General features: G+C 48.0%; 1 protein-coding gene across 1 annotated transcript in view; it reads left to right on the forward strand.

Moving 5' to 3' along the window:
* Positions 1-13,190, forward strand: part of LOC118206573 (cAMP-specific 3',5'-cyclic phosphodiesterase 4D) — a 69,503-nt gene that overhangs the window by 21,720 nt on the left and 34,593 nt on the right. The window contains exon 3 of the mRNA XM_035379409.1: positions 3,526-3,764. Within this exon, the coding sequence (XP_035235300.1) occupies positions 3,526-3,764 (239 nt within the window). The remainder of the gene's footprint in view (positions 1-3,525; positions 3,765-13,190) is intronic.

Raw genomic sequence — 13,190 nt, forward strand, 5'->3', positions numbered from 1 at the left:
TGGGATGGGGGAGGGGGGATGGGGGATGGGGGATGGGGAGGGGGGCGGGGGGAGCAGCTCCGGCAGTGGAGCCGGGGGGAGCAGCTCCGGCAGTGGAGCCGGGGGGGATTGATCTCTGCCGGGAGCTTGTCAGCTTCATGGGGCGCCGGATGGCTCGTCCTGGCGAGATGCTGCGTTTTGAGTGTCGGATCACATGACCTCCTGGGGTGTGGAACCCTGTTGGTGACTGTATTGGCTCTGGTTGACAGCTTTTCCCTGGGTGGGGTGGGGTGGGGGGGGCTGGCATGGTGGGCTGTAGCATCACTGGGGAATGGAAAAATTCAGTCCCCCTGGGCAGTTGGAGAACTGCTGAGTATCTCTGCCAATAACTGGGGGGCTGCAGAGTGACTGCGCAGCTCAGCTGGGGGGACTGCAGAGTGTCTGCGCAGCTCAGCTGGGGGGGACTGCAGAGTGTCTGCGCAGCTCAGCTGGGGGGACTGCAGAGTGATGTCCCTGTATTAACTCCCATCATGCTTTGCCAGTTTACAAAAAAGTTTCTCAAAAGGAGATGAGAAAAGGGGTTGAGAGGAAGCTAATTTCTTAAAGCTGGTGTCTGATGGTGGGCCAGTCTGGGTGCACAGTGAGATAAATCTCTGAGATTATATTTCGGGGAAAAGCAAGAAATCTTGCTGGAAAAAACCAAGATAACCTAAATTATGAAAATCTATTTAAGTAATGAAAACCATAACCTTGCCCCGAAAAGAAAAGAATGCTTCGGAACTAGACAAGACTGAAACTGAATAATGGCTCTGATAACGGAATATAAAAAGAGGGGGGGAGGGGCAATGTAATTAAGATGTTATTACACTTTCTCATTACCAATGGGTCATTAAGGGTGTAATTGACCTGTTATTACACTGCCTCATTATGAACAGACAGTTAAGATGGTAATTAAGCTGTTATTACATTGCTTCTTATCATGAATTAGTCATTAATGGTGTAATTAACCTGCTATTACACTGACTTCTCATTATGAATTGGCAGTTAATGGTGTGCAGTAATCCCGATGTGCTGGGCTCATTGCAGAATTTCATGCTGTCGATATTGAGGAAACCGCTTGCTAACCCAGCTGAAAAAGCATGTCAAGTCATTGTGACCTGTAGGGGGCAGTGTTTGTCTTAAAAAAAAATTTTTATTATTTTTTTAAAGCAGTGAGCTGATTTGCATTCTGTTTACTCAACGCAAACGGCGGCTGTGCGGTGTCATGATTTATGGCTGCCAGCGCGCGGTAATTGGCGCGGTAAATCACGGCGTAAACACCGGGCTTTGTGGGTAAAATGCGGCCATAAAGGCTTAATTGCATCAGCCCTTCTCCGCGCGGCGACGGCGGTGGCGTTGTTAGCGGCGAAAGGGAACCGGCGCACCGGCTTCTGTTCGCCCGAACGCCAGGGCCCGAGATGAGCGATCGCGCGAACAAGCCGGCGGGAATAACCGCTCTCTAACGAGCCGACACAAACGAGCCTTCTGTGATGTCACCGCCAGCGAACGGCGCCTCTGAGGCTCCCTCCGACGCCCGTAAAAATGTCGCGGCCAGATCACGGACGCGTTAGCCCGTGACGTTTATTGACGTTCCAGAGCGACCGGCGGTTTGCATCGCGCTGGGCCGTCTTCGTTGGTGTCGTTTTTTTTTTTTTATGTCAGGTTTGTATGATAAAATGGGGCATCTGAAAGGATTAAGGGAGAGCAGATTTGTGGATATTGGGGTGCATTGTTCGGGAAAATAGATATTCCCCACTACCCCCCATACACACACACACACACACACACACACGCGTATATACAGATCTCTCTCAAACAGGCACACATAGCCCCTTGGCAGAATGGATACCCCCCGCCCCCCCCCCCCCCCCCCCCCCCCCCCATCACTCTGGGAACCCACACTGCTGCACAATCTATAATCTATAATGTTAGTACACTCTGCACAGAACTTGAAATGGATTGGGACTAGTAACCGAGCAGCTGCTACATACAGTACGTCTCTTGAAAAAGGAAGAACATGTTCCAGATGGTTGCTCTGAAAGGCCATTGCTCCAAGTAACTTGTTTTTCCATGCTTTCCTGTTTTAATGGAACTCATTCCCCTGATGTATGGTTAAGTAACAGTCCCTGCTTGATTCTGTTTTGTTCAGTCAGGGAGCTGAGGGTGTTTCAGAGGTAGTTACACAAACCCACATACCCCCAAACCAGACCCCCCCCCCCCCCCCCAACCCTGTCAAAGTAGGAACATGGCTCCTGTTGGCCTGAAAAAGGGCTTTCGTCTGCTGTCTAATGCCTGATGTATCACAATTAGGCTGCAAATCCAAAAATATCCCTGTGTGTGTGTCTGAGTGTGTGTGTGTTTCTAAAATGGTATCACGACCATGTACAGCCTAAAAATCACTGAATTTCTTCTTGTGTTCAGTGTCGTGTTCAGCTCCCCTTGATGCATAGAAATGCTTTGTGAATTTTGAGGATGTGTTCGACATTTTCACTGAACAGCACTCTCTCCAGCACGTCTCTTAATACCTGTATTCACAAGCCACACAACCCTGTTTTACCGCTTAATTAATTTATATGATGATGACTCTTGTGAGATTTACTGAATCTCTATTGCGCTATAGCTCTTTTCTGACATCGATGAAATGCTATTGTATTATGTAATTACAGAATATTGTATCATGAGTTGCTTCCACTTTTGCCAGGTTTGTTCTCTATTCCTCTTTAATTTTTTTCTTTGGCTTTTTCAGTGAGAAGTTTTAATTAATTTCAAGCTCCAGCTGAATTTCAGCACTCAGTAATTAGTATGTAGATGAAGTCTTCACCTATGCTATTCACAGGTTTGGTTTTTAAGTGCATGCATGCGTGTGTGTGTGTGTGTATATATGTGTGTGTGTGTGTGTATATATATATATATGTGTTTTTTTTTTTTTCTATGAAGTTTCAGAAAAGAGCGGCCTCAGAAGAGCAGCCCTGATTATTAATCCTATCTACTGAAAATGTATCATTTATTGATTTTCTAAAATCAATGCTTCGTAGCGTCGTGCTAGCCAAGCCTGTGTTTGGATTCCCGCGCGGCGCGGTGCGGCGGGGCACAGCGTGGCGTCACGGTGATAATGCAGAAGCGCGGCGTTCGGCTCGGTGCGCTCGCACGGGGGGCGCGGAGTCTCAGGTGTGACGCGGCGAGGCCTTTGAAGAGCCGCGCGCGGAGCCGTTTGGGCATGTGAGCGCGTGTGTGTGCGCTTCAGGGCGGTGGGACTGGGCGACCATGCGGGCTCCAGAAGAAAAGGGAAATATTTATGTTGCGTCGCTTGTGAAGTCCTTCCCTGCATCTGCATCAAAGGCTGTATTGCTTACAAAACAAAGGCCCAGCTCTTCAGATTTGTGTGTGCGCGTGTGTGCATTCATGCATGTATGTGTGTGTGCGTGCGTGTGTGTACTGTGTCATGCGTGTGTGAAACAAAATGGAACAAAATGTCTGTCTTATTCAATCTCCCTCTCTCTCTCTCAGGTGGCGGGTGTCTCTGTAGACCCGGCGGAAGCGGGCGTGGCAGCAGGCGTGGCAGTGGGGTTCGGCGTGACGGAGTCCTTCACGGTTCGCCGGCTGTCTGTCCGCTCGCTCCAGCTGCCCCCCCTGGCCTTCCGTCAGGCCCAGCAGGCCTACTACGACCAAACCCCCCCGCGCCCCACCTCACTTCCCCTCTGGCTCACCCCGCACATCGCCATAACGACCGCCGACGGCAGCGACAGGTGCGTTTGCGTGCGCGTGTCTTTGTATGTATGTGAGTAACGTGTGTGTCCGTACGAGCGGAGGATGCAGTTTGTCGTACAGCACGTGGTTACAGGACGTGCTGAAAATTGACCTGTGTGTGCTGGCAGAAGCTGATTGGCTGGGTATACAAGAGTGAACCCGACCTGTTTCTTTTGTGTTCCGCAGACCAGCGGGGTTTGTGGGTTCGTCTGATGTGTTCAGCTTCAGAGTTCATTCCCAGTTTGTAATGATGCTGTAATTGCGGGCCAAGGAATTACGGCTAATTCCGTGTGTTTGGGGGGGGGGGGGGTGAAGGGGGGAGGGCTGTACAGACAGCGGTGGAGCTTTGCCGTGTTCTCTCGGTGTTCAGCGAATGGGAACCGCCCGATTGGCTCGGCTCGCCTCGCCTGTTGCACCGCGCTGTGATTGGTTGAAGCCAGCGCCTCATTGCCTCCCTCAGATGTTCAGATGAGTTTTGATCCGTGGGGTTACGGGTGCTGTGGGGCTGATGAGAAAGCGATGTTCTTTTCCACAGCCAACCGTCTGTGTTCTCACGGCCCGTCCAAACTGCGTGTGCATCATCCCGTCTGCGTATCCCGGCAACATCGCCATGACATTGAGAAGAGGGTGCTTCAGGCCCTTCTCCGAAGCCATATGTCAGCCAGACCTGGGTCAAATACGTATTTGTTTTGTACTCAAATACTTTTCTGTGTGCTATTGATCTTGCCCGGTGTAATTGAGCCTGCCAATATGACCAGAAGGTGGGGTTTGCACTTTCTGAGAGTATTTCATTGGTCCCAATACACCAGACAAAACCAGTAAAGCGTAAAAAAGTATTTGAATCCAAAACAAATACGTATTTGACCGAGGTCAGCTGTGGAGAGATCATATGACCATCCAGGGGACAAATCTGACATGCCAGAGGCTGTGTTTCAGGTATGACTCACAGTCTGACAAATGACAAAAAAAATGAGGTCTACAAAAATATCATGAAAATAAATCACAGATGTTGATGGAAAATTGAAATAGGGTTTTTTTTTTTTTTTTTTGCTGAGACGTGTGGAATGGATCTAGTTCATATTCAGCTGAAGGCTGTGCAACAATGTATCAGATCCATCAGTTCAAATTCAGCTCTGACTGCAGATGAAGCCTTTGTGAAGCATCACGTATGCGGCTTTTAACCAGCTACAGTGGAGATGCAGTCGTGCCTTGTGCCCCGAAACAGACATGGGTTCTGCCTAGAGAAGACTCTCGTGTAGGCAGACAGGCAGACAGGCAGACAGGCAGACAGACAGACAGACAGGCAGGCAGGCAGGCAGACAAACCAGCAGGCAGGCAGGCAGACAAACCAGCAGACAGGCAGGCAGACAGGCAGGCGGGCGGGCGGGCGGGCGGGCGGGCAGGGAGACGGGCAGGGAGACGGGCAGGCAGGCAGGGAGGGAGACAGACAGACAGACAGACAGACAGGCAGGCAGGCAGGCAGGCAGGCAGATGGAGACGGAGACGGAGGCAGGCAGGCGGGCAGCAGGATGAATGCTCACGTGGCAAAGGCCACCATGCACAGCATCTTTGCTTTTAATCTTTAGAGTTTATTCAGAGTTAATGAGCGCAGTAGTGACCGGATGTACTCTGTTATGGGTGATTAAACGCTGCGGTCAGGCCAGGATGGGGTGGGGTAGCTGTGGGACCCCCCCCCCCCCCGGGGGCTCATTCCGTGGCAGAGGGGGATGCCGTAATGAATCGCGGCACGCAGTCGCCCCCGCGCCTCCTGGCCGTTTAAGGAAGACGAATGGATCTGTGAACGAGCGAGGGGAGTGAGAGTGGGGCGAGGGGGCCGGCGTCTAAACGCACATTTATCTCCCCCCACCGCCCCCCCCGAACCCCCGACCCCCCCCACCCCCACCCCCCACCGACCGAGCTGCTGTCTCTCCTGGGTGGAATTACCCTCCGTTAAGCCCGTAGGCTTGTTTAGCGGTGAATGAGGAGCGAGCGAGGAGTCTGCCAAACCTCTCCTGTCCCTCGCAAAAAAAAAAAGTTGTTTTATGTCTGCGGACGTGCTCGTTTCGTTTTGGCGGGAAAACATGGCGGGTTTTTATGCTGCCGCTCCGATCTGTGAATAATGCAGACGTAGAAGGTTGTGTGTGTGTGGGGTCACAAGCTTTTTGGCCACTTCCTCTTTCCGTCCCCGCGTCTTAAACTCCACACCGCTGATTTCAGAGCGTGCAGGGCGGATAGTCACCCTATCGGACCGAGACACTGTCGCTCGGCTTGAGGGATTGTGGGTAATCGGGGAAGGCGCCTCTGTGGGGCAGGGGTCGGTAATGTGACCCTCTCTCTGAACTGTCACGCCAGCCTCCCCTGATGGAGGAGACCTGGTGCTGCAGGCAATTTAACTTCCATTATCTGAGCGTGAGCCTGTTTTTATATGCATTTATGCTTGTGTGAGTGTCTGTGTGTGTGTTTATATGCATTTATGCTTGTGTGAGTGTGTGTGCGTGTGTTTGATTATATGCTTTTATGTTTGTGTGTGTGTTTGTGGGTTTGACTATGCTTTAATGCTTGAGTGTGTCTGCTTGACTATATACCTTTATGGTTGTGTGTGTGTGTGTGTGTGTGTGTGTTTATTTGCATTTATTCTTGAGTGTGTCTGTGTGTGTTTGACTACGCTTTTATGTTTGTGTGCTTGTGTCTGTTTATATGCATTTATTCTTGTGTGTGTCAGAGTGTGTTTGACTATATACTTTTATGCTTGTGTGTGTCTGTGTGGTTTTGATTATGATTTTATGTCTGTGTGCTTGTTATTTAAAAGCATTTATGCTTGCATGTTGTAGCATGTTCCGGGGCTGCGCTGTAGCATAATGGTTTGGGAACTGGTCTTGGAACTCAACGGTTGTAGGACCGATTCCCCGTAGTGGTGCTGCATCTGCCCCCACGCCCCCTCCAAGAAGGTGCTTTGCCTGAATTGCTGTCCAGCTGTGTAAATGCATTGCATGCTGAGATGTAATCTGTGTGTTGCTCTGCATAAAAGCAAACGCAAAATGCTGAAACGTAAACGGTGTGTGTGTTCTGCGATAGACCGGAGGCCTGTCCGGCGTGTATTCCTGCCTCTCACCCAATGCATGCTGGGATAGGCAGCACCCCCCGTGACCCTGCCCAGGATAAACGGGTGTAGATAATGGATGGGTAGATGAACGGATGCAATGCAATGCAGCAGGTGTAATTAGTGTCATCCGTTTACTGATCTTTGTCACAGTGATTGTTTGTTGGGGGGGTTTGTGCTTTGCTTGTTGACGGCGTGATTTTCATACGATGTTTGGAAGTGGGCTGGCTCAGGCTCTCAAAATGATAAATAAATTGAACTCACAAAAAAGCACCACAGCGCTACCCACAGAAACCAAGCCTCTTGACAGTTGAAATATCAGGGCCAGTCATGCCAGGGAGGATTATGGGAAATACTTTCTCCTTGTGCTGCTCTGGTCACGGTCACCGTAAACCATGTCAGTTGGCCTAGAGACAACACGGGTCTCTTAAAGGGACGGTCACATGGAAATGCGTTTAAAAACACCACAAATCCGTGGCGGATGAAATAAGGGGCTATCTCCACCGGTGACAGCCACTCGGCGATCCCAGGCTGTCAGATTTAGGACATCGAGGAGGAGAGCATCGCTCGCGAGACACAAACAGACCGATATAGAATGTCTTTTCTTTAAACCGCAATGCGCCTTTTTTTTTTTTTTTAGAGAGAGAACCATTTAGGTTATTAATTATAAAGAATGTAGAGTTTTTTTTTTTTTAATTTTTTTTTTTTACAGTTCTTCAGCCCCCATCAAACCGACAGTGTATGACTCATGCTGGTTTATGACTTGTTTTCTTTATTTTAATTACATTGTGCTACTGTGGTTACCTTTAAATGTGCCTAATGTATGCCGTGAAGGCACCAACAGACAAAATAGTGCAAAAGTGATTAATGTAATCCAACAGTGCCTTTAGTGAGTTCACTATGCCCAGATACAGGAAGACAGAATACTGATAGGAAAATGCTTCCCTCTTCCATTTCAGACACATTGCTCCTCCACAGATAGAGTATTTCCGCCAACAGTTCCGATCAATTCCCCCCCTGCTCAACTGTGTTGCCAGCCTGGGAATCGAACCCGCAGCTTTCAAGGCCAGAAGCGCGGGGGGGGCGGGAGAATTTTTCTCGGCGATTCTGCCAGCAGCATTTAATCTAATGCACGCGCTGTTTGATGAATGAACGTCGCCGGCGCTGTAGCACTTCCCGGGGCAAGGTTCTTAGGACTTAATGAGCCCCATAAGTAATATCCTCCCCCTCGGGGCTGTCTGCTTATGACATTCATTGCCTCATTGACCCCTGACATTTCTCGACTGCTTCCAACGCGTCCAACAATGGTGTTATCGTTAAATGTATAAAGACGCAAAATAGGCCAACTAATTTTACGGTCCTTTCACGCGATGTTTTATTGTTGACATTTAGATAACCTGTAGTTTTATTAATTCATTGGATAAGGAGGCAGAGCCGAAGGCTCATATTTAATGTATGTACCACCGGTTTAAATTACCTTTCAATCTTCCGTCCTTAGAGTTACAACGGAGGGGAAAATAATAGTTTCGTTTTACAGAACCAAGCTGCATAGCATACGCAAAATATCAGATGCATTTTGCATTGCGATGAAAAGAAAATAGTTTTAAATTCAATCATGACTTTACGAGAACCTCCTGTTGTTGCTGAACAGAAAGAGATTTGAATCGGAAGCGTCGCATCAGTATTTTATAGGAAGCCTACAGAGGGGCGTGTTCTATCGAGACCGAGCATTATTGGCGCTGTGTGCGAAGACGCTTCTGTTCAGACGCTAGAGAAACCAAAGTTGCACGTTCAGACGTGCAGGCTTTTAAAGGGAGAACGGCGTGTATCCTTCAGTTCAGGCTACAGCATTGGCAGTATTTCTGTGGAAGATTATCTGTAAATACAGTTTATTTCCGTCATCTTAAATCTGATGGCTTCACAAGGTTTGGAACTGATGGTAGCATTTCTTAAATGAAGTCGACGACGGACAGACTTTACCTCAAACTGATCTGGAAAACTGAACATATTTTAGTGCATGTGGACATTGTTCCAATGGCTTTTCATCGCTGGAATCACATTTACAAAATAAAACCTCTTAAAACATGATTTACTATGAAGAGCAATATGTTAATCAACAAAATCTAAAAATCTTCCATTCCTCTAAAGCAATACTTCACGCAAGGAACGTCCCATCAATATTAATAAACGTTAATTAAACTCACCTGTCTACCTTGGAGTGACGTATTCGTCAGGGAGGACCGGGAGCTCTCCAACTTCTCAGCTCTTTGTTCGAGAGTCCGATGCGCGGCGGCGGCGGAGGTTGCGGAAACTCTGCTTTCAGCCAGCGTCCGTTGAACGGGCGCGCGAGTTCCGCACGGCCATAGAATGGATGCGGCCGGCGGTAAAGTGGCGACGGCGGTGTCGCTGGCCGCCGGTGGAAACGCGAAGGCGCCCAAACATCTATGGAGGCAACAGCACCATGCCTCCCTCCCGCAGCATCACCATCCGCTCGTGGCGAGAAACCATTACCGCGTGCGGCAAAGAGGATTCTCGGACACCGAGAGGTACCTGCGTCCCGGTACAGTGGATCGCACCTACGCGGTGGACACGGGACACCGACCCGGACTGAAAAAATCCAGAATGTCTTGGCCGTCTTCCTTTCAGGGACTTAAACGGTAAGCTTTGTTTCATTTTTAAAAATAATAATATATTATAAAATATTTAAAAGGACGACAGAAGCAGTGGTAGAAATACAAAGCGATTGGTTTCTTAGTTGCACGGTCCAAGAGTTTGTATCAAGCCTCGAAGAAATGGAGATTATTTTATTTTTTTACGGAAAAATTGTTATTTCGACCTTCCATTCGAGCGCGAGCTCCCGTCCATCTGGGTCAACACTTTGCTCAAGGGAGTGACCGCGCGCGCTTCATTTTTGACACATTTAAAAGATACTGAAGTTGGGTGACAAATGCGAAACGGAATGTAACGAAAGTGTTACTCGAAACTAACAGTCAGCTGAGGACGCTAGGTTTGTTTTTCTTTTCAGAGTCAGTGGAATGGAGTAGCATGTCGTATGCATTTGAAAGATTCCGAACTTTTAGTCCGAACTGAATCTTACAATAGGCAATATTATTATTTGTTGTTGGTTGTCTGCTCTAACAATATCGCAGAAATAATGTCTAATGTAGGCTTCACTGTTTCACAAGTCACAGAAAAACATCCACGAGTTAGTTGCTAACAAAGAAATTTCAGTATCGTTTCAGTAACTGAAACACCCTTAGAGTGAAAGAGCTATATTAGATATTTTAATGGTGGGACAGATTGTCATACGCTCTCAGAAATAATGGTACGGTGTTTTGTTCTTTAAAGGTACACGTTTCCCAAATGTTCCCCGAAGGTACAATGATGTTCTAACTGGCTACTAATAGGCTAAGTGCTTTTTATAAGCAATATAGGTATAAATGAATTATGTATTGCTGGACAGGAGTACGATTATACCACCAGCGGCAAGCGTTTGTGCATTTTGGGGCACTTTTTCCAACCTTTTTGGAAGAGTATGTTAAAATTAGGTCTTCTGTTGGGATGTACGGTGTAGATCACTGGGATGCGGTATTTTTTTTAAATAGACATAATTAAGTAAACGTAAATACTTATTCAGATCAGTGTCTTATGACGGTTTTGAGTGTCACCACAATCTCCTACAATGTTTCTGGGATATTCGCGTCTCAGTGTAGTTTCGAAACGACCGTGGTTTCACGGTGCACTTGGTCAAGTCGTGTGCCGTTCGGACAACGACGTGTCTAATCAGTTCGTTTTATCTTATTCGGTGCACTGCCGCGGGTCTCGTACGGAATTTGCGGCAATCACGTGACTCTAGCGGAGAACGAAACATGACCCTTCTAATTCAGCCTTCTGTCTTGCGCGAGAGTGAAAGACACTGTGGTCCGGAAGTTGCAGGAGACTGCGATGAGCGTCCTTGCCCTGGGACCAAAAACGGCTGGCACACCGTGTCCTGCGCTGCTGTTGTGTAAATTCAGGCGACATACTTCTGTCGAGAGGCGCCCGGAGCGACAGGATGGCAGGATTGATTCATAAAATTTACGATGCACCGTTATATATGGGTTTAAGTGTTTGGAATCCAAATGTACTGTTGTGTGCATAAACTCATAAAAGACCAGAGGGACAAGACACGTTTAACGTGTTCGTAGTTGCGTTTGAGTAACTCGTGCAAAAACCAGCGTATTCAAAATTTGACCTCCTCCTCCTCTTTAAAAAAAGGCTTCTGTCTTTAAGCCTGATTGAGAGCACGTCCACGGGGAGTACGTGTAAAGTGTCACGTGTCCCGCGGCAGTTTCCTCTTTAATATTGATCCCATCCAGTCGTAGACCCGTCAGGCGGACAACGTTGTTATCGCGACGAGAACAGGTTCCTCTTAAACTGCAACTAGGGATCGATAGGCATCTCGTTTTACACGTGAGCAAGTTTTTTTTTTGTTTGTCTTGTGATGGTGGGCTGTGTGGCTGCAGTAGTTGCATAGCAAAACCTATCAACCAAGCAAGGGGGGGAAAAAAACAGTGGAAAAAATAGTCTCTCTTTTTAGTGTGCGCACCTTCTGAAAAGTATTTTTTAGGCTTTGTTAGAGTCGGAGTTACACCTCGGCAGAATGGATCAGTGAGTTTTCCGGTAAAAAAAAAAAAGTAATCTAAAAGGCTTTACACTTGACAGTGACATATTGCTCATTGATCCAGCAGAGTGTTTTCCGAATAGGCAGAAGTCCTGAGTGGGGGCACCAGGAGGCGTGCCAGTCTAATCAATGTAGCTCTGTGGACTCTTTCCTTCCCTGTATTGTGTGTGTGCGCTGTCCAAACCACCTAGCCAGGGGTAGCGCAGAATCACCCAGTCACGACTGAAACCCAGCTTCCAGCGTTCCTGCCCAATGCCAGTAGTCTGCTCCTGTAAACATCACCACGGCCAGTCAAACTCTTGACCATACCGGAATAAAATGGTGACCTTCAACTGTCAGACCCGTACACCACCGGTCAAATGGTGGCCCTGCCAGATTTAACAATGACCGCGCCCCGTCAAACACCGACCGTGCCCGGTCGAACCCTGACCACACCCACTGGAATCCTGGCCAGGCCAGGTCACCAGGGGAAGCTCCCACAGCAGGTAGAGCTCCGCTGCTGTGCAGAGTTACCTGCATGTCTCAGGTAGGACAGGTGAGTCTCAGGTAGGACAGGTGAGTCTCAGGTAGGACAGGTGAGCCTCAGGTAGGACAGGTGAGCCTCAGGTAGGACAGGTGAGTCTCAGCTAGGACAGGTGACCACTTCAACAGCACGGAACCAAATCTGCTTCAGCTTTTGGCTCCATCTTGGCTTGTTGTTCTACAGTTGGGTCCAGAGTGAAAGTCTGACTTTCTCTCGCTGTCTCTTAAAGACTCTCACGACCCTGAATCTTTTCCTTGTAGTGATATTACTCAGCGGGCCATAAACCCTCCAGGACTTCCTTCACCTCAGAAACGCATTATAGGGTGTAGATTAAATATAATCTCTCAGCCCAGATGTCGTAAATCTTCCGTTGGGGGGGGGAGGGGGAGGGGGAGGGAGGGGATCCTGACTGGGGCACTTATTTATGAGCGCTCTACAGTGTCTGTTTGTCACTCTGTATTTGGGTGATGTGTGAGTTCAGATCTTCCGAGTTTATGGTGTCGTTACTGAAGTGAGAGGACGTTTGCATTCACACGCACACGCATGTACGTGCACACGCAAACGGGCATGCACACGCATGCGCACACGCATGCATGTGCACGCAGTCAGTATTTCCGATTGAGTGGCCCACTATTCTCCTGGCCTGATTGGATTTGTGATTTTTTTTGTTGTTGCAAAGTTCAGACTTCAAGACTGACACTTAACAGCACTAAGCTTATCATTATGCATTCATTTGCGTCAGTGCATTTCTTGCATGTGGGTGTGAGGGTGTGTGCATGATTGCACATGTAGTGTATGTTTGTGTCTGTGTTTGTGTGTGTGATTTAAAAATAAAAAATAAATTTGTACATGTGTACTGCCTATGCATTTACAAGTGTGTGTGTGTGTGTGTGTGTTTGAATTGATATTTTGATAGAAAGAAAGCTGACTGAGAGCAGTAGTATGACTTGTCTATGCGAAGATTGTCGCAGACAGTGAGTAAGAAAACCTAAATGTGGCGCAGCTTTCCCGCACAGTGTATAATCATCTTTTGAGTCACAGTGTATAAACACATCTTTTATACATGAATTAGAACAGGATACACATGATGTCATGTTTAAAAAAAACTCACCCCAGAGGCCCCCCTGGTTGTGCCAGAA

This window comes from Anguilla anguilla, chromosome 10 (genome assembly GCF_013347855.1).
Source record: "Anguilla anguilla isolate fAngAng1 chromosome 10, fAngAng1.pri, whole genome shotgun sequence".
In the NCBI taxonomy this organism is placed as follows: domain Eukaryota; kingdom Metazoa; phylum Chordata; class Actinopteri; order Anguilliformes; family Anguillidae; genus Anguilla; species Anguilla anguilla.